Source organism: Tenebrio molitor, chromosome 1 (genome assembly GCF_963966145.1).
Source record: "Tenebrio molitor chromosome 1, icTenMoli1.1, whole genome shotgun sequence".
Classification (NCBI taxonomy): Eukaryota; Metazoa; Arthropoda; class Insecta; order Coleoptera; family Tenebrionidae; genus Tenebrio; species Tenebrio molitor.
Window position 1 is genome coordinate 40898530 of NC_091046.1, and position 21377 is coordinate 40919906.

Below are 21377 nucleotides of genomic sequence, written 5' to 3' on the forward strand. Positions count from 1 at the left end.
CACGACTTCTTTTGCCAAAAAAAAATAATTATTTTATATTCAACCAAGATCGTGAATACGTACAGTGTATAATCGTTACAAATGCTTGATCCTTCAGACTCTGATGTATTGAACGGTGGATAAATCATTTCGGGCCTTTCATTTGTACTAATTACACTTCTTAAGCCCACCAATATCAAGCACACCAGAACTGGGTAAAGTATTTCGAAAGCTGTGTGGATGGGTCGCCGTTTCAGCAGAGTCCAGTTTTTCCACATCAACAGCAAGTATTTGTCGAAGTTATTAACCATTTTTTAAAATTTAAATATTTTCGACCCCCTTACATTCAATTTATCTTATGGCTTTTACTAAAACAGAGTCAGCAGTTGTGACACTTATGACTAGACAATTAATATGGTAAACCTTTCACGGATGAGTGATTGATGTCTTTGTGTACTCACCAAATAATAACAATTAAATAATAAATAATAACAGTTCGAACTGTAATTTCCACTGCATATTACAATACTTAGTCTAAATTACGGATCTAGTGTTTAGACGAACTCTGATACCTAGACATGCTAGAATTGGCGCGTCCTATTTACCATGTCTCGCAGCTATAGATCGCAGACTTATGTCGCCAGTGTAGCGAGAAGATGGAACGCATGATCCAAAAATAAGAAAAATATTTTCTACTGGAAAACTAAAACAGTTCAAAGGTCATGTTACGATAAATTAGTAATTATTAACCAATAGTATGTAATATTTTTCAAATATAGCTTAATTAGGGACTATTCTAAAAGTACTTGATTGATATCATTAAAATTTACTATAGTCATCTAACGCGAGTTTTTTTGGAATACCTCAAGGCTTTACACTGAATTCTTCATTATTTTATGTAGTGAAGATTTGTCGTCTGTTTCGCATCTGAACAATATCGAAGAGTAGTTTCACATAAAAATGAAATAAAATATCTTTGTGAGGATAGGATTAGAAAAAACTTTATATTAGCAGGATGCAGTTCAAGGTGCTCCGCAAAACATTTTTTTCACATATTATATCCCAAGTGCAAAATTTTTTATCGGAAATTTTTTTGCTAATGAACGAAATCATCCATAAATGAGGTCAGAAGCCAATTATTAGCAAATAAGAGCACGAGACGAAGTCGAGGGCTTTTATTTGATAATAATTGGTCTTCTGACCGAATAATTTATGGATGTTTGAGTTCATTAGCAAAAAAATTGCCGATATTAAAATTTTGCACGAGGGGTATACGGCTGATTATTTCCTGAATAGAATGAAACCAAACGCATTATTTCCAATCCTTTTTATTCAAAATAATTAAAAAAAAAAATCAGGTACCGACATTTTTATCAGATTATTGCACATGTGCATTTTAGAGAAATTTTATCAGCTTATTTTTTGTTTTCTCGTTTTGATTGGTCAATATTTGTCACGCAATTGGTTGCTAAACACATGAAGGAAATAATCCTTTTAAAATCTTTCCGAATCAACGTAATTTAATATAAAATGAGAAAATCACAATAGATTATAACAATTTATTCACAGAATTATTTCATTATATGATACATTTTGTATCAAACGACATACATATTTATTGTGGTATGAAAAACGAAGCTACTGCTGATGCTTAGTGAAGCTTAAGAATACCTGAAAAAACGAGATTTAAGAAACTGAAGCAGCAGATACAATATTAGAAATTACTTGTTCTAGACTGCATTGTCCGATAGAATAGTCTTCGATGTTCAGATTCTTTTTGCCCTTTTCCAAAATCCCGAACATCTTCGACCACGGAATCGAGTTGTTTGTCAGTTGATAAGACAGCAACTCTTGATACTTCTCCTTGAGCTGCGCTCCTGGGAACTTCCTCTGGATGAAATTGTCGATAGCTTTAATTTCTTGATCCAGATTAACGTGATCGGCAATCTTTTTCACTTTTATCGTTAGAGTATAGCCCGTGGCGAATTTATTTTTCAATCTTTGGGTCGACCCGAGACATTGGAAGTTTCCGTTGACCATGATGGCCAGTCTGGTACACAAAGCTTCACATTCTTCCATACTGTGTGAAGTCAGGATGATGCATTTCCCGCTGTCTCTCAGTTTGGTAAGAGCAGTCCACAGGAATCGCTTGGTGGCGGGGTCCATCCCTGTGGTGGGTTCATCAAGGTAGATGATTGGCGGATCTCCGACCAGAGCAAGAGCTGTACTTAGTTTTCTTTTGTTGCCACCACTAAGTTCTTTGATTTTCTTGTCCATGTGCTTGAAGAAGTCGAATTCGTGGGCGAGATGTTCGCCTAAACTCTTGCATTCTTTGTAAGGTACTCCACGGATTAGAGCAAAAATTTTCAAAGTTTCCCTGACTGTGAGGTCATCCAAGAGAGCGTCAAACTGAGGACAATAACCTATCAATTTCTGCACTTTCTTTTGTTCTCGCTTAATGTCTAGTCCGTTCACCCACACTTTACCGTAGGAGATTTGCTCATCTCCGGTCATCATTTTAAAGGTTGTCGTTTTACCAGCGCCGTTCATACCCAAGAGCCCGAAGCATTCGTAGGGTTTTACTCCTAGACATAGCCCATTGACGGCAAGGAAATTTTTATAATATTTTGTAACATTCAGTAGTACCAAGGCGTAATTTCGGCTGCGCTCATACCTAGACATAGTCCTGATTTTGTTATTTTCTTCCTGAACGTCACTTTCTAGAGTGATATTTTGAACTGGTGGTTTACTGTAGTTTACTATTTTGTTCATAAAATAACTGAAGAAACCATATTCGTTAAATATGAGAACACCAAATAGAAAAATGAACATCAAGAATGAAATGATGATGTTGCGACCTATTCCAGGCGAACCCATCGAATAGAAGTCGTCAAGACCTAGAAAGAAAATAGATGCTCAAGAAGAATATAGGTATCGTCGTCTTACCACAACACTTGGTTGTTTTCTCGCAAGCTCGGTCTAAGGATGGAGCTTGTGCCAAGCAAACGTTTCGCAAAGAATATATGGTACCCAAGTCGTACGCTCCCTTAGCTACCGAATAGAAAGGAATGAAGAGTAAGACCCAATGTAAAGGATGAGCCACATACAACAAGTCTAAATCTTTTATTTCCAAAATTTGCATCACGATTATTCCGATAGTGCCTAAAAAAGAAATTGAGAAATTGATGCAACGTTTTCTGGTTGTTGAAATTTACCTGCGATGGCACCCAGCAACATCATTCTGGAGAATCCAGAAGAGGGAATAGAAAATAGATACGAAGCCAAATATGTGAAAGGTAGAACGAAGAAGCCGAAATAGACAAGCACCAGGGTCAACCGTCCTGAAAGTCTTTAATTAGTACTCGTCTCTTTTAGGTCAGAGAGCAGACTCACCTAATTCGTCAGGTGTTTTGAAACCATCTTCCTGGAGAATTGCAAAAGTGATCAATATAGCGATCACTGTCAAGAGATAGGTGGCCATATCGCACAAGAACGAGGTGCCCCAAAAGACCACAACATTCACACCGGAAACAAACTGTAAGTGCTTAGCTTTACTGACACGTTCTCGAATATAGAAGAGAATGTAAAAGCTGGCAACGAAGGCCATTCCAAATCCTAACATTATTGCAATCTGGAGGACCATCGGGTTGAACTGTAAGCTATCCAGCTGAAACGGCGTAATTAGAATTGTCGCTTTGTGATTCAAATTCATATTTTACATGAAGATCCAAACTCAAAGGAAGTGGATGATTAATGAATGTAACGGAATATTTTTCGTCGAATTTTTGCTTGAAAAATGCGTTCAAAACAAGACTTAGACTTAAGGGCGAGGAATGATAGGGATCGCCGTTAAACCATGCAGTAGCGGTTCTTTCGTTGAAAGACGCTCCAACAATGTAGTGACGTTTTACATTAGCTTGACTCTCCGATGTCTGGAAAAGTGTTATTAATTTGATTTGGACAAGACGTTAATAGTAAGTACCAATCTAATCATTTCTGCAGCAATGTCAGACACTTCAAGTAGTTGATGGTCGTTTCCTATATTATTTCGGTACTTTTCATAGTACTGGTTGGCAATTCCGGACATTACAGTGATCGGTTCATTATACGGATCTAAAGATATTTTCAGAGATGGAAAAGTGCTCTTGGGGACATACCCCCTGGCATCTAATACTGTGATTATCAAGAGGACAACGGGCAAGGCGATTTGTAAAATCAGTAAAAACCAGTTCCTCAAAGTAGAAAAAAATTTCTTCAATAGCATAGCTATAAACTGATTTATGATTAAAGGATAGCCGCTCAGATAGTTGTTCGTCAAATCGTTTGGCGCTTCTACTGTGACTTTTAAAGATCCATTAAAAATTCCGTTTTCGTTATTGTTCTGGTTGTACATTTTGGAAATTTCGTTGTCGTGGTCAGCGCCAACCCTGCAAGCTCACGTCACAACAAGTCAAAACATGCAGATGCAAAACTTACTTCATAAACACATCTTCCAGTGTCGTCAAGGAAACTCCATAACTAAGAATTCCTAACTGATTCATATTTTTTTCTAAGCGACGTAACATTTTTTGAAATTTATGCGAATCGCTCTCTGAGAGTTGATAGATGACTTCTGATCCTGCTTGCGTTTGAACTTGCACATGCGGTATATACCTTCTCAACAAATTCGTGATGTTTTCAGGCTGACACTCTGGTGCGAGATCCATGATTAAGTAGTACCCGGCACCGTATTTCCGTTTCAAGAAGAAACTAGATCCACAGCATTGTAACTCTCCGGCGGTCATAATAGCAATTCTGTCTCCAAGTAGATCAGCTTCGTCCATAAAGTGCGTTGTCAGTAATATCGTCCTTCCTGAAGTGAGAACGTGAGTTCCGGCATTCAAAACGCGAAAAGTAATTACCTTCTTTTTGTTTTTGGAGCAAGTTCCAGATGGCTCTCCTCGCCGATGGGTCCATTCCAGCAGTGGGCTCGTCAAGCAACACAATTTTGGATTTTCCACAAAGTGCTATTCCAACACTCAATTTCCTTTTCATTCCTCCAGACAGAGTGCTGGATTTGGCGTTTCTCTGCAACAGTCAATCATAAAATGTATATCGCCTTTTGAGTTGTTAATGGTACCTTGCCCTGTAGTTCCAAAAGTTTGATGTAGTTATCGATTTCTTTTTTGACCTCTTTATTGTTCAAACCTTTTAGTTTGCCAAAGAAGTACAAGTGCTCCGCAACGGTCAAACCGTCGAATAGAACGTTATGTTGAAGACAGAGACCCATGCTGTCCCTCACATTCTGTATACTTGTTCTAATATCATACCCATTCACAACGGCCGTACCCTTTGATGGTGGAAACATTCCAGTGATCATCGACATCGTGGTAGTTTTACCGGCACCGTTATGACCTAGCAAGACAGTAATGTGCCCTTCATACATGTCCAGATTCAGTTTTTTAACAGCGCGATTGGCTCCAAAGGTCTTTGAAAGGTTTTGGATTTGTATTCCGATAGGGAGATCTTCCGTAAATTTTTCGAAAAACTCTGCTTTGTCACGGGAAGATTCTTCATGATCTGCGAGTCCAAACAGATGAAAATAACGTGGGGACCACTTTGATGACTCACCTAAAGTAGGAGGTTTGCTGCACCAGTAATCCCGCGACACTGGGAAGTACCAAGGCTGAGGAACTCCAAAGTCTCCTGGAAATACAGCTTCGATGTACAAAGCGATGGCCAAGTAGAGGAATGTGTCAAGGATAAACATCAGGAGAATTGCACCAAGTGTCACATTTTCGTCCGGGGACGTAGTATTCCACAGGTTATTCCACTGAATTCCTACGAAACACGAGAATAAAGTGACGTCACTTTTAGATTCCTCTTCGTACTAAATACCTTCTTCGATTGCTTCAAACTTGAGAATAAGCAACAATCCGAAACACATTCCGGAATTTGCCAACAGACTAGAGCCGAGTACTGCACCTGCGGATAACTCGTGCGATTTCTGTTTTTGCAGGGAGTAGGGTAGATAGGTGAGGAAAAATACAAGACTTCCCACAGCCACAGCTGTATTTGCTGTAATATTCGAAGAGTTAAGAGCGTCGATACCGACTAAATCTAGACGCACCATTCGTAAAGAAGACGCTGATGAGGAACGTGAACGTGATAGTACTGCAAGCGAACAATACGAAAAAGATGAACAACACGGTACGATCCGAGTGTGGAAAGACCGGTGCCTTTTTCCCCTTCGCTTTCACCACGATCACGATCAAAATTATGGCCAACAGCAAGATGATGAAGCTGCGCAAGAACCAAGCCACCCAGTGTAACCATCCCGGTAGCCCCATGATCTTCATCGACTCTTTCAGCTGTTTTTCCTTTTCAGTCGTGATCGCCCGAATTGTGTTGATGTAGTTGTAGATAAAACTCATCATTAGCATCAAGGTCACCAGCGTTACCATTTCATTCGTGTAAAATAGGTCGTTTAGCCAACGTGGATATGGGAATCTCTGCATTTTGATGTCGAGTGCGGGAGGATCAATTGAGTCGTTGCCCATGAGTCCCAACGTTATGCTTTCTTGCAAAAACAAAAAGCCGCGATCAAAGTAGCCTAAATATTAAATAAGATTAAATTGTTTTCTCTTGTATTGTTAGTTTTGAAACGGCGTACCTGGATCTCCACCGTAACCATTTTCTGGGTCTCGAGGACCGGGAGTCTGAAACATGGGGTACAAAAGATTGGTGAACCATTCGCTTTTCTTGTTGTTACTTTCCGAGAGTAATCTAAAATGTGTCATTGCACGTATATTTAAAAATTGCACTTATATGATAATTGTACCTTATCGTAATATCTAAATTAGAAGGAAGATTGTTGTTATCCTTGGCATCACTCAGTTCGTCGTTGAATTGTATAACAAGACAGAAAGACGTGTGGTTGTCGACCGCAGCATCTAACTCGGCTTTGTTATTATAACTTAATATGGCAGCTGCTCTGGAAGCATTGCACGCTTTATTAACCACAGCTTCTAGGAATGGGCTTTCTGGGGAATATCCAATAAGACTGAAAACATAATTGATACAAGATTTACATATCTAAAGAAATCTAAATGAACATGAAATGGTAGCTTGGAGATGCAGAAGTTACAAGCAAAATTTACGATGGTGTTAGATGTTTATGTAGAAAATATAAAACTTTTACGTACGAGTGATTTTCATGACAAGCTTCGGCGTACCAGGAATGCCAGCTGTCGGCAGCATCAAATGGTGGATAGTCTTGTTGGTCTCTTTGTTTAGCGGTGATGATGTTTCTTATGGCAAGCAAGATGAAACAGATTAAGGCCGGACAAAAAATTTCAAAAGCCGTGTTAAATGGTCGCCGCTTCAAAAGCGTCCAGTTCTTCCACATTAGCAGAATGAATTTGTTCAGTCGCTTACCCATTTTCCTGAAAAGTAAAATTCTCTTTATAAAAGTAGTTGCATAAAATCTACTAGGATGAAGAGCTCTAGACCTATACTCTCAGTGTAAATTGCTAGTGCTGTACGATATGGCACTTTGACAATCTCAAACCCAAAAGTGTAAGATGTGACTCTTTGTCGTTGTTAACGAATTCAGTGAAATTTTTATCTGGATTTAATGAAACATTGACCAATCAGCCAACAGAAGCAAGCCCCGTTTGTGGTTAACCCAGGAGCTTTCAGACTTTACCACGTAAATGCCTAATTTATACTTGAATAGAAGTGGTTTTACTTTTATCTACGTTAGTTGATTAAATAAAATAATAAATGAGTATACGAAAAATAAATACCTATGTTAAAAAGGGGTTCGCGTGAATTATCCGGACCTTCCTCTATTTATTAAGCATTCTTATTAATCATATTTAATTCCAAGCCAACGTAGTGCATAGTTGTAAATTTTTTTGAAATGGCAAAATGATTTAATATATTTTTTCTCTATTATAGTAGATGTGGCAACACTTGAAACTGTAATCATACAAATCGATAGACTTGTTGACGTAACAATGTAATCTGTCAAGCTAAATGAGAAATATTTGTCTTTCAAGGTAATTACTAGAAGAATGTCTTCTTACTAAATTCCAACAAGGTTTCTCCGAATTTCTTTACTTACTGGAAAGCACCCTAAATAGGCTACAACAAATTAAAAACATCTAATTTACTATTAGGAGTATTATTTTGTAACCTTGTAATTTTAATTGTACTTACCGGGTTTTCATAAATGATTGATGTCACAAGAAGGCTGTATCTCCATTTAAATACATGGAGTCACAGCACACCCGATGCATGAATCGTTTATGAAAACCCTGTAGTTTTCTTCATACGAATATTTATACAGGATGTCCCACCTGAGATTTTCAGGTCTTATATCTCTATTATTTATGGACCAATTTTTGTGAAATTTGGAAGATACATGGTAGGTATGCTAGAGAATGAAGAATAAATTACTAATTAAAGTGCCCGGTTAATAAAACATGTAATTTTAAAACATTTTCCTATATGTAATTGAATCTACACAAAACTATTGTTACTCGCTAGAAAATAATGTGTCCACACAAGAAAACATCAATTATTCTGTTAAAAATGTTTTAAATTTTTTGAGATATTCAAGTCAACTCGCTTTGAAACTATTGAACATTTCTGCAAAAAATTATATAAATCAACACGATTTTTCCTCTTTTTCTTGTAGTACGACCATCTTTAGGGGACAAATTTTTGGGAAAGTCATTGTATATTGTTGTTCTACAGTTTAGTAAACTTTAAACTACTTGAGTAACGGGAGATTAATCTCCACACTTTAAATTATTGTTATTTATCATACCGGGTGTATTATGAAAAACCTTTGGTGCTATAACTTCCTTATTTTTTATCCGATTTTAACAAATGATACGTCAAACAAAATCGTTTTAGAAACACTATAGCCCGACATGCTATGATTTTTTTTAACATTATATTTTTTGACAGACCGCAGCTAACTTTTTTTTTTTAAGTTGCACTGTATATTTTTTTATCTTTATTCTGATAGATGTTTATCTTATGAATACATAAACATTAAAATAAAAAATCAAAAATTTGTTTTTAATAAAAAAAATAGAATTTCCAAAAATCAAGTAACCATAACTTTACTATAGCAAATGTTTCAAATTACCTCCATTCTCTCTAAGGCACATTCGACACCTTCCACTGACACCCATTGCGGCGTTTAATTAATAAAAATTCTGGTGGTATTTGTTCACATACTGCTACGATTCTTTTTATTAAACCATCTCTGTTATTGACCGGAGTCAAATAGACATTGTCTTGAATGTCCATAGCTGTCTTAGTCACTTTGCAAAATTAGAATGCACTTTTGTTACTGTATAATGTGACTGCTTAATTAAAAAAAAAATACATAATTTTTTAATTTCTTCTTTTTGTTTCTATGCATGAGCATGGTTGTTTACATTTTCATATTTAAAATAAAAATCTCTATAAAACTGAGCAAAAAAAGTTAATAGTGCCATTTGAAAAAAAAAGTTGACTATCATTTGTCAAAACCAGAACTCAAGAACAAATATTGGATCAATTCAAATTGTAGCCCATTTAAAACGATTTTGTTTGACATATCATTTATAAAAATCGGATAGAAAATAAGGAAGTTATAGCACCAAAGGTTTTTCATAATACACCCGGTATATAATATACCAAGGGACAGATATATTGCCGGAAATTTTTTCGAGCAGTCCTGACACACGACTGTTTGTAGCAAGAAAATTACACGAGGGAGTTAGCCCGACTACAAGAAAAAATTTCTGGCGATATATATCTGTTCCGAGGTATATTCGGAAGAGAATCGCCCGAAAAAACTTTTCCCTAGGTAAATTATATCGCTTAATTAAAATGTGATTGGTTGCTACTCAAACAATTCGGACTTGTGATTTGTCAATATAAATCATGTGACATTTGAGGGCGATTCTCTGTTAAATTTCACAAAAATTGGTCCATAATATTGCCGTTATAACTTTTTATCTGGTCCGCCCACATAAATTGACCAATGAGAATCAAAACCAGATTCAGTCTGTATAACTTTTCAACACATTTGTCACGTAAAAAACTTAAGGTTAGAATTTTACTGTCAAGTCCATAAATATTGTTTTAGATTTAAAAAAATTAAATGTCATTAACACAATTCGAATGCCATAATTTTTTTTCTGTATATATCAGATCGTTTTTAACAGCCTATTTTATTGGTAACTAAGAAAATGTAATGGGCGGGTGGCAGATTAAATGTTACGATGTTAATGATAATGATACATACCGGGTGTTCACTCTCAAAGTCGAACATAGGCAATTAACATTGTGAATTCAGTTTATATGGCATATCATATTTAAAATCACCAAGATTTAAATTAGTATTCTAAAATAAAAACAGCATCTTTAAGCGTATTTTAGCATCATTTTAAGCGCAATAATTTCATCTTTCTGCTCATACAATTACCTTAGCTGTAAGTTGAATTGGCGAGCAGGATTCAGCAAAAACGTTCAATACAATGTTAGTTGCCTATGTTCGAGTTTGAGAATGCACAGGCTGTATAATACATGCTCATTATAAATGATTGTCCCATCGCAGTTGGCCTTGGTGTACCGCAAGCCTTATAAAATGAGTGAGACTAGTATCGCCGATAGGTGGCGCTCCTGGCGGTAGTGGAAATCAAGTTTACTAGTTTGGCTAACGTTGCCAGACAAATTTTGTATGGGTTTTCAACGCCAACTGCGATGGGACAATCATTTATAATGAGTAATGGACCCTGTAGTTATTTACATTACAAGCTGCGAAAGTTTACTTTTATGTGCGAGGTGTTTTAAAATGGCCGAGGCGAAGCGTAAGCGTAGCCGAGTTTATTTAAAAACTCCAAGCGCGTGAAAGAGCTTTCGCAGCGTGTAATGTATTAAACTTTTCATTCTCCCATCGACATTTAATAAAATACAATGATTCAGTGATTATAATAAAATTAGTATAAGCTGGCTTGTTGTTAACGTTACTTTAGTAACAATGCAAAAACATTATTTTATGACATTTATCAAATATCGTTGTCGTTGAATACTTGGTTATAATTAAGTTTAAAATGCATTTCATTGAAGAAGCTGCATATATTGCGTGCAGAAGTGTGTTGCCGGACAATTCCAAAGATCGGTAAGTACTGTCGCGAGCAATAAATTTTGGTCGTCAATGTCATCTCAAAATTTGGTTAGATTGTCACAGATTTAAAAAATTTCCCTGCCTAATTATGCCCACGTCAACCGTGTCAAAAAAAAATGAGAAAAAAATGACAATTAATGTCATACAACATGATGATAGGTTATGATATTTACGACTGTTTTACAATGGAGCATTTCCGATTGCGTCAAAGAATGACCTTGACGGCCAAAATTTATTGCTCGCGACTGTACAATCTTTGATTTTATATTTATTATTTATAATATAAAATTAAAGGTACAATCAAGCTATGAAAATTTCATTAAATGGTGGCAACCAATGATGTTTTTGATATTTTTCCTTTTTTGTCGTCCAGGACACGACAGTTTTTCATAGCTAGCAACTGATCCCCCTAGCATGTTTTACTTTCTCTTTCAATCGCCTTATTAAAATTAAAAGTTACACTTTCGTAGGGGGAGAGGGAGAATGAAAAGCCTATTTTACATGTTTTCACAGTATACAGGGTGGTACCGATATAACCTGCCAAAACAATACTGTATCATTAGAAGGATCTAACAAGTCCGGAAAACCCCTTTTTATTAGGTCCAAAATAATGGAACACATCATTTCTTCTTGCACCGTTTTGGCTTAAAGCGAATATAAAAAACGTCACGATATATTCGCTAAAATTATACACATGAATTTAGCTGTTAAATTCAATTTATTAAAGAATACACAACCACATTATAGTTATACACCAGAAAGTTGTTTGGAAAATGACAGTTACAAGTTATATTTTGATAGAACAATTTTAACTGACATTCATATTAAGCATAACAGATCAGACATTATAATTTTAAATAAACAACAAAAGCAAGCATATCTTTTAGATATAGCTGTTCCAAATTCACACAATATAACACAGACATATAACACAAAAATTAATAAATATTTAGAGCTCTCCGTTGCTATGAGAAATCTTTGGTGTTTAGAAAAAATTTCGATTTTACCACTTGTAATTTCAGCAACGGGAATAGTACCGCAATCTCTTTTTAAAAATTTAAAAATTCTGGATTTAGATAACACATTGGTAGTTGAAATTCAAAAAGGTATATTATTATACTCATGTTACATCGTGAGGAAGTTCCTTAACATTGACACAGAACATAATACACAACAAAGTCAAAATGCGGAGGCGAGACGCCGGTAATTATGTTGATAAGCACTGCACTATTACTTGATAATAATATCCGTAATAGTGTATGTACTCCGGCAAAATTGCCGTGCCGCCGGGTGGAGGTGGGGTAAATTAATCCCTATCCACAGCCATTCGACGCTGCTGTCCACAAAAATACGTACGGTCGGTGGACAAATAAAACTGGGACACTTAAAATTTAATCTGTGTAAATCAGACCATTCAATTGTCAATATATTTGTCAGTGTCTATATAACATGTCATACCAAAGTTAACCTATTTGTGATAAAGCCGTAATTAAACGATGCAAATTTGTAAATTTTGACTTATGTGATTGTCATTTTTGTCCCAGTTTTATTTGTCCACCGACTGTACCTATAGTGTGTTTTTTTTTTAGAACGAAGTAGGTGGCATCAGCATCGGCCGCCCCATTTACACAATACAATTCTTAGAATTGTGTAAAATTGGTTGCCTATAGTAGAGCGGTAATTTAAAAAACGAAGAAAATTTCAATGTTATTTGTTTTTTGACATTTTATTACAAATTAGTGTCTACAAATTTATTTAAGAACAAGAACAACATTTGTTCAATGTCGGTAATTCCCTCCTTAGAAAAAAGGAATGAACAATTTGCCTGATATTTTTTTTTTCGCCTCGTCCAATTTTTGATAGAAACTCATGTAATTCCTTTTCCTTGGTGGCGAGTTCACTGCATGAGTTTCTTCCATTTCCTTAATGGTTTGCCAAACCAATGTTAGACCAATTCCCGCTGCTTCAAACACCCTTTCTACCATTTCAGTTTAGGAGAGCGCTTCATTCTGCTCTCTAAATTTCGCGTAGATACTCTCGTGTCAAAAATGGATTACTCCCTAGAATTCGAACTTTTAGGGAAATAACGTTTTTCATGTTGTGTGTAACTAGAATTTTCAAAAGTTATTTTGAATGCCTAAGGTTGGTTACTTTGAATTGAGAGATTAAATCCAAATAAATATGCCGCCAATAACCAAAATTAATTGTGAAACGAAAAATCATCTATCACTTAGCGAGAAATTAGTCATTTGCAACTGTTGCAATTAATTTGCTGTCTTACATTTTTGGGATATCTTTTGTTTGTCACCAGAAACCACATAGCCTCCAACCTAACCAAATTTATGGCAACTTAGTAACGAATATCCCTAAATCCTAGGGAGTAATCCATTTTTGACACGAGAGTATTATGTATCATTATTTTTTGACCACTACTAACTGGCTTTCCCATGGAATTTTTTTTTACAACAGAACCAGGTTATTGTTCTGCCACTATACTACACCAAAATACTGAAATCGTGCTCCAACAAACGACACTTTAACTTTGTGCGCGAGAATTTGACGGTGACGCAAAAATTAAGACATATTTCAAAAATAATGTCAAAGATTAGAGATTTTTAAAAATTATTTGGTAATTATAGTTCAATGTAAATAAGGCTTGTCACGTGATGCAAAATAGAGTAATCTGATTTGTCAATTTTAGTCCCTATCGCCCGCAACGCTTCGTTCTTTAAAAAATAAACTATAGTCAGGAATTAATTGTTGGTGTTTGTAGGGATGACAGTATCTAAGCAACCATACCTGAATCGTTTGTGACAGACAAATCTGACAAATTGAATCAAATTAATGACCTATTACTGGATTTCTTTTGGCAGGTTATATCGGGACCACCTGTATTGACAGTGATGCCCGAAATTCCGTGTCTCAAACTGTACAAGTACACAAAATGAGAGTAGAAATTAACACAAAGTGTGAATCTAATTCAAAAATATACTGCATCACTTGGGGGTGAAATGGTCGGGAGCGGATCGGCGCCGGAGGCGAAACGGCGAGGCCGAAATGGTGGGCGCTAAAGGGTTGGGGCTAAATGATGGGGGCGAAACGTCCCCATTCCAAGGAAATCAGCCTGTATACCTACTACTATAGAATTAAATACTTACCGAATTGAGTAAAGAAATGGAACGCTTGTAGAAAACTATCAGTACTGTTTATGTAATATTCTATTCTATGATGTTGTTTTAACTGCTACCACTAGCTGTGTCACTTTTACAGTCGAATGCAAAACATTTTCGTTGTCAATCTCACTAAAAAAATATTCATTTATACACTGATTCTCATTGGTTGTTATGAAATTAACGCGAAAAATAAATTATATGACATTTCAAATTTGAAATTGTCAGTGCTGTCAAGTGGTTTAAGCATTTAGATTTGCGATCTTTAGACCTTTGTTTTATTAGTTTTGATCGTGTTGGTGTTTTGATCTGTTCTGTTGCGATTTTTTGTTGATTTTTTTGAATGTGTGAGTGCGAGCCTGAAGAATTTAGCATAATTAACACTTTAAGTGACATTACAAACATCGAAAATGATACAGAGGTAATTTTTGTTCATGCATTAAATATTAAATAATTTCTTGTTTGTGTTTAGCTATTTCCGCAAAAATCTGGATATTTTAATAATTTCAGTAGCCAGCTTTATTCGGAAATTCGAAAATGTATTGTGGGTTGCATTTTTAATTCCGTCGGACTCATTATCACTCCTGAAATACTGTATTAATAAAACTTAATATACAGGGAGCTTTTTTAACTCTGAACACAGTCCTTATGTTCAGTTTTAAAAAACGCAGGTTGAGAGTATTTGCTAAGCAACCAATTTATACCCGACGCATCGTTGTTAAATTTTGAAATAATTTAAAAAATTGTTCTGATTGATGGAATTGGTCTATCGGGAGAAGTGACTAAAAAAACGTGACGCACATTTCTCATGATCCGATTGGCATGGCATTATGTGTAATTGAATTTATTTTATCACAATAATAATTCAAACAACTTGTCTTTTTTATTGTCAAACTAGCTGGCCCGGCGAACTTCGTACCGTCTCAGAATCAATAAATGTTGTGTTAACTTATTAGCTGAATTGAATGAAGTTTTTTTATTAAGATAAAATGAATAATCAAAATGAATTGAAATTTAATGATTTAATGCATACACAAATTTAATGCTTACACATATTTAAATTTAATGATTTAACGTAATGCATGGCCTACTAAATCTGAACTGCGCTACGCTTATTACGGCCGTAACAAAGCTCGGATTTTCAATGGAGCAATTGATTCCGCTAACCTCAAAAAATGTACCCTTAACCAACTCCATCTGTTAGCCAAATGGAAAAGAAAAATGTAATTTGAATTGAAATTATCCAATCACAATCACATAACGTGTTTATTTTGTTAGGTTAACACTTTCTATTTTGTCATTTTGACGCAAAATAAATTTTCACGAATACGTTTCATGAACGTAAGAATACCTAATAATTACAATAATCAAATTATGAAACGTAATATTTATATATTAAATGGAATTGCAAAATCTGAAAATGGATAGAGCACAGTAGAAAAATTAAAAGTAAAACTATCTATCTGCAGGAAGACAATACCTTTCTTCTAAGTTTATAATTTTAAAATCTTCCTACTTGTGATTTTATTCTGAATGGATTTCGTTTTTATGTAATCTGTTTTTTTTTATAAAGTAAGTTAATGTCAGTGTCAAGTTGTGAAAATTTTTCTCCAGTTAAAAAAACATATATTGGAAGTAGTCGTTTGAGAAGTGGAACTTCGGATGCTTTACGTAATTTCAAAGTGTCTACACAAGACATCATTGATGCAGGTCCGTCGAGTTCTTTTGATTTACAACAATCTTCACAATCTTCCTGGATTTTTGACAAAAGTTTTAACAAAAGTGAGAAAATTTGTTTAAAATGTGACATTTGCCATAAAGAATTTTTGTCAAAACGTGGATTAAACATACATCTTGGATAAAGCCACTCGAATAGCTCTATTGTTACAACAACTTGTTCTTCTAATAATAAATGTGAGATTTGTCCAAATTCAAGAACCTTTGTTAACGCTCATGGTTTAAAAATTCACAATTCCAGATGCCATAAAGAATCTTTTGTTAATATATCACCGGTTGAAGAATGTAAGAGTTTTCAAGAAAGAATTGCTAACTTTAAATCTAATGTTCCCGTACTCAAAAGAATTCCTAAAGGTGCACGAATTTCAGTTGCAAACAAACTATCTTCCGTGATAAATGCTTGTGTTAACCTTAATACGATGAATGCTTGGGAAGAACTTTTTCTATTTTCTTATAGGATTTTGAATATTTCAACTAAAAATTTAAAGGATAAATCTTTGACTTCAAAAGTAAAGGAAAACATCTCTCATTATGAAGTTCCTAATACATTTATTAAAAAAAAGAATTCAAAATTTTCCGTTTACAAAACAGCAGAGAATAAAATTAGCGATGGTGACATCCGTGGAGCTATTCGTTTACTTTCTTCGTCAGATGTTTTTGCAGCAAACAACTCAGATACTTTTGCTCAATTAGAAGAAAAACATCCTCCTCCTTCTAGACCACTTAATCTACCTGAAGCACCAAATGAAAATGTTGATTATTTATCAGTTTCTGAAGATAAAGTTTTTAAAGCCATAATGTCTTTTCCGAATGGTTCTTCAGCTGGTTTAGATGGCATAAGACCACAACATCTAAAAGATTTAATTGGTAAAAGTTCATGTGATGCTGGCCAACGTTTGCTGTCTGAAATAACGCGTTTATGCAATTTTATGTTCTCTGGGAAAATAATTTCGAATTTTACACCTTTTATCTATGGAGCTTCTTTATGCGCCCTGTCTAAGAAAGATGGTGGAATACGCCCAATCGCTATTGGATCAACTTTTAGACGCCTTGCATCGAAATTAGGATGTTATTATCTTTCTGGAGAGATTTCAAATTATCTTAAACCAAAACAACTTGGTTTCGGTACGAGAAGTGGTTGCGAAGCAGCTGTGCATTCCGTAAGATCATATTTAACAAACTATTCAGCCGAAGTTTTTTTGAAGATTGACGTTAAAAATGCTTTTAATTCTGTTGAACGTGACTCACTGCTGTTAATGGTTAACAACAAGATTCCCCTGATTTATCCTTATTTATGGCAATGTTACTCTTCTCCTTCATATCTGATTTACAATGGAAATTTAATTTATTCCCAAGTTGGTTGTCAACAAGGCGACCCCCTTGGTCCTGCTATATTCAGCTTATCAATTCACCCGACCATTGAAAGACTTTCGTCGCACCTTAATGTTTGGTATCTGGATGATGGCGCTTTAGGAGGTTCAGCTGAAACTGTTTTAAAAGATCTGGAAACCATTATAGTTGAATTTGAAAAAATTGGGTTATCATTGAATTACTCTAAATGTGAATTATTCCTCTCTCCTGATGTTTCTGAAGAACGCAAAATCGACATTTTGAAGAAATTTGAATCTCTTTCTCCAGATATTAGAAAGACCTCTGCAGAAGATTTATCTTTACTTGGTTCGCCGTTATTTGAAGATGCAATGCCTAATTTTTTCTCAACAATTTTGGAAAAATTCGACTTGTTAGTGAAAAATATCGAAAACATAAAACCTCATATGGCTTTATTTCTGCTACGTCATTGTCTTTGGATTCTGAAACTTAATTATTTTCTTCGTTGCTGTCCTTTTTGGAAATTCAAAAATTATTGTAAAGCTTTTGATGAAAAAATTCAATCAACCTTGGAAAAAATTTTGAATATTAAATTATCTTCAAACTCATGGAATCAAGCATCACTTCCATTGGATTTTGGTGGACTAGGTATCCGTTCAGTGACTGATTTATCTTCAGTTGCATTCCTTGCTTCAATACATTCTTCAATTGCTCTCATCGGATGTATACTCTCTCCTTTAAACAATACATTTGAGATCAAATATTTGTCAGAAGCTCTGGATTGTTGGAAGCTCCTCTGTCCCGGCATTGAGATACCTGATTCACCTAATTTGCAAAGACTATGGGATGCTCCAATTATCAACAAAAAGTTTAATGAAATTTTGGATTCTTCTGATCATTGCAATAAAGCAAGACTGCTAGCTGTTTCTGAATTGGAATCTGGAGCCTGGTTAAAAGCTCTACCATCTTCTAACCTTGGTACTTTATTGGACCGTCAAACACTTCAAATAGCTGTTGCTCTTAGAATTGGATCTGAAATCTGTCATCCACACATTTGCATTTGTGGCTCTCAGGTGGATAAATGGGGTCATCATGGTCTTTCGTGTTTAAAAAGTGCTGGTAGAATTCCACGCCACAGTGCCTTAAATGATATTTTAAAGCGTACCTTCTCTTCAGTCAACATTCCTTGTATTATTGAACCTTACGGATTGCTTCGTGAAGATGGTAAAAGACCAGATGGGGTTACTTTAATTCCTTGGAAACGTGGTAGAACACTTGTTTGGGATGTAACATGTGTTGATACCTTGGCTGCAACACATTTAGATGGTTGTTCAAGAAAATCAGGTTCCGCTGCTCTTTCAGCCGAAAAATTAAAACACGGCAAATATTGTACAATTAAAGAAAATCATAATTTTGTCGCATTTTCGTTAGAAACCTTTGGCCCATGGAGCCCAGATGCTAAAGAGCTTTTTAAAGATATAAGCAAGTTGCTGCTTGAAAAATCTGGTGTTTCCGAGTCCCCTAGCTATTTCCAGCAAAGAATAAGTATTGCTATCCAAAGAGGAAATGCTGCTAGTGTTCTGGGAACTGTGGCCAAAACCTCAGGACTTGAAGAAGTTTTTTATTTGTTTAAAATTTAGTTTACATATCATATAAAAATAATATACTGTATTTTTACCTAATCTAGTTATGAAAGAGAAATTTCATAAATAAATTATCTAAAATATTGAACGATTGAAAGAGTTTGTAGAGTAATTATGCAATAAAAACAAATGTTTAAAATTGGTTTCATTAATAATTGGATAATAACTATACAAATTTTATCTTTGTGTTTATCACAGGTAAATATGGAATTCTGTATTAAATGTGGATGCACAGTAGTAACCAGTGGCTGACAAGGATTTTTTTGGAATTAAATATGATAATATTTGTGTGGCAATATTAGCAAAGTTTTTTAAAAGCCCCACAAATTTACAGACCCCACGGTCTTGAAGCCAAACTAATCGTAACAAGGGTCCTGGAGTTGCTGTAGATAATAAAGAAGAGACATGTATCACAGTGAAATGTTTCATTTATTTTTTTTTTTTATAATTTTATTAATTTCGGATTTGGTTTGGAGGTTGCTAGGAATTTGAAAATAACTGTTGTTATTTTCTCCGCATGTAACGCACTATTTTCCCTTGTTTGTACTTCAACCGTGATGAAATTCAAGGAAATTTAAATTATTGTGGCAATTTAGTTGATTTGTAGTTTAATATCTTTAAAGAGATGGCGCTAGTTAAGGGTAGATTTTTTGAGGTTAGCCGAATCAATCATTCAGCTAGTTTGTTACGGCCGTAATAAGCGCAGCGCAGTTCAGATTTAGTAGGCCATGTGTAATGCTAAGCACTACGCCCTCTGACGGAGATTATTGGTATTCACGTCACGTGATGTGCAAATGTGATTAACGCCCATGAATTTACGACAATTCATTGATGAGTACTGAAAAATTAAGTTTTTTCGCTAATTCATTTGCAAGAAGTGAGAGTATAATGAGTAGTAGAGCAAATTGCTGTGGCCCGAGTTGTAACTATCTATGCAGTGAATTTTTTATCAATGAACCATAGGGATTGACATGGTGTAAACTTTATTTCATGTCCGAAAAATAATTTTGAAATTAGCAATAGAAACACCATTGACGCGAAATAAAGTTTATACTTTATACCATGTAAATCTCTATGGTTCACTGATAAAAACTTCACTGTAAAAAATAATCCGGAATTAACAATCACCATAAACGGATTGAACATTTGAATGAGTTTGGTTGGGATGCAGTCAACATCTGACGGGAAGACAATATGGAAAATTAAATTTAAAATTGGAAAGAGAATTACTAAGCATATGCGTGTTTGTTGGAAACATTTTGTAGATGAAGATTTTGTTCCACTGGTTTGTTGGTTTGATGGTTTGGACGCACTGTTCACTTGTTTTTGTTTGATAGTTTCGAGGTTAGGTATGCCGCACAGCAATAAATCAATGTTCAACCCTAAAACAGCTTCCCCCGCGACGTAGCATTACTTGGGGTAGCATTTAAATAATTACAGACAGTTGACGTACTTAAATGCATAATTAGTTAAATACAGGTGTGATACATTGAATTAGTGAATAAGCCCATTTCTAGCGTTATAGTCATGACATAGCAGCGGGTATGTTCCTGCACGGATGGTGGCCTTGTAGGGTCCTTTGATGGTTGATATAAACGCGAGATTTAAAAAAAAACAAACAAAATTGCAAGGGGACAAATCCGGCGAGCGGGCTCTCTACTGCAAATTGCCCCTTATTGAGGTGAGACTCCAGTCACAGATTACTCATATAAGCAGATAGTGCACTTGACCAGCAATGCATTGATTGTAGCGGTCCAAGATTCTTGCCGCGGTAGCTTTCGTTTGGTTCGCGCGAATTTAAAATGTGACGATCGGTCGCGGAATTCTAAAATTGTAAATAAAGCAAATAAAACCAATATATGAGTTCTAATCATTTCTATTGATGTTATGTCCATAAAAATGATACAGAAAATAAAACCAGAATAAAATATTAACGTAATATATTTTTCAAAAATAAAAAAAAATAAAAAAAGGAATACAATTCAAACAAATCAATTATTCTAAATAAAACATTCAAAATGGAAACGGGCTAACCCATACAGACTTAATTGTGGCATGAAATAAATTTAAATTTTGTTGTAGTGAATTTAAACCACAGTTTTCTTTATACCAATTAATTGTAAGTTATTATTAGGCTTTGATTCTAAAGATATTATGTTATAGTCAATTATAACTATTATATTAAGTATATATTTGTATATTTTCTGGGTTAGGCCGTTTTATCTTTTACACTACCTCAAATAAATGCTTCACAAAGTCACAAATGCGATACATTCAATAACTTTCTGTTTTTAAGTGTTGGGCAATTTATGTTGCGGTTGTAATATTTTAATGCATAATAAATTC

General features: G+C 35.0%; 2 protein-coding genes across 3 annotated transcripts; one reads left to right on the forward strand and one right to left on the reverse strand.

Annotated features, from left to right (window-relative positions):
• Positions 1-1538: 1538 nt before the first annotated feature.
• LOC138132917 (phospholipid-transporting ATPase ABCA3-like) lies at positions 1539-14891 on the reverse strand. 2 transcript variants are annotated; one of them, XM_069050651.1, is made up of 17 exons: positions 14311-14890; positions 7164-7403; positions 6800-7021; positions 6632-6744; positions 6089-6571; positions 5857-6036; positions 5590-5799; positions 5099-5538; positions 4881-5046; positions 4456-4831; positions 3962-4406; positions 3699-3911; positions 3373-3646; positions 3195-3320; positions 2926-3141; positions 1705-2876; positions 1539-1650 (listed from the first exon to the last, which is right to left on the reverse strand). In XM_069050651.1, the coding sequence occupies exons 2-17, from the start codon at positions 7397-7399 to the stop codon at positions 1618-1620; spliced, it is 4905 nt and encodes a 1634-aa protein (XP_068906752.1). In that variant the 5' UTR covers positions 7400-7403; positions 14311-14890; the 3' UTR covers positions 1539-1617. The 2 variants fall into 2 exon arrangements, with proteins under 2 accessions (XP_068906752.1, XP_068906741.1); XM_069050640.1 differs by having other exon boundaries at positions 5099-5799; positions 14311-14891.
• A 1019-nt stretch (positions 14892-15910) lies between these two features.
• Positions 15911-19081, forward strand: LOC138138965 (uncharacterized). The gene has a single exon (XM_069059120.1). It carries the CDS (start codon positions 16479-16481, stop codon positions 19026-19028), a length of 2550 nt encoding a protein of 849 aa, XP_068915221.1. The 5' UTR covers positions 15911-16478; the 3' UTR covers positions 19029-19081.
• The last annotated feature ends 2296 nt before the right edge of the window (positions 19082-21377 follow it).

What these genes read in the sequence shown, in the direction of transcription:
- LOC138132917 (XM_069050640.1), bottom strand. Translation starts at nt 7,399, where the DNA reads ATGGGTAAGCGACTGAACAAATTCATTCTGCTAATGTGGAAGAACTGG. An exon ending in CAGCGTCTTCTTTACGAATG is followed by an intron (nt 6,037 to 6,088) that starts GTGCGTCTAGAT and finishes CGAATATTACAG; the next exon opens with CAAATACAGCTGTGGCTGTG. An exon ending in CTTTGAGTTTGGATCTTCAT is followed by an intron (nt 3,647 to 3,698) that starts GTAAAATATGAA and finishes ACGCCGTTTCAG; the next exon opens with CTGGATAGCTTACAGTTCAA.
- LOC138138965 (XM_069059120.1), top strand. Translation starts at nt 16,479, where the DNA reads ATGAATGCTTGGGAAGAACTTTTTCTATTTTCTTATAGGATTTTGAAT.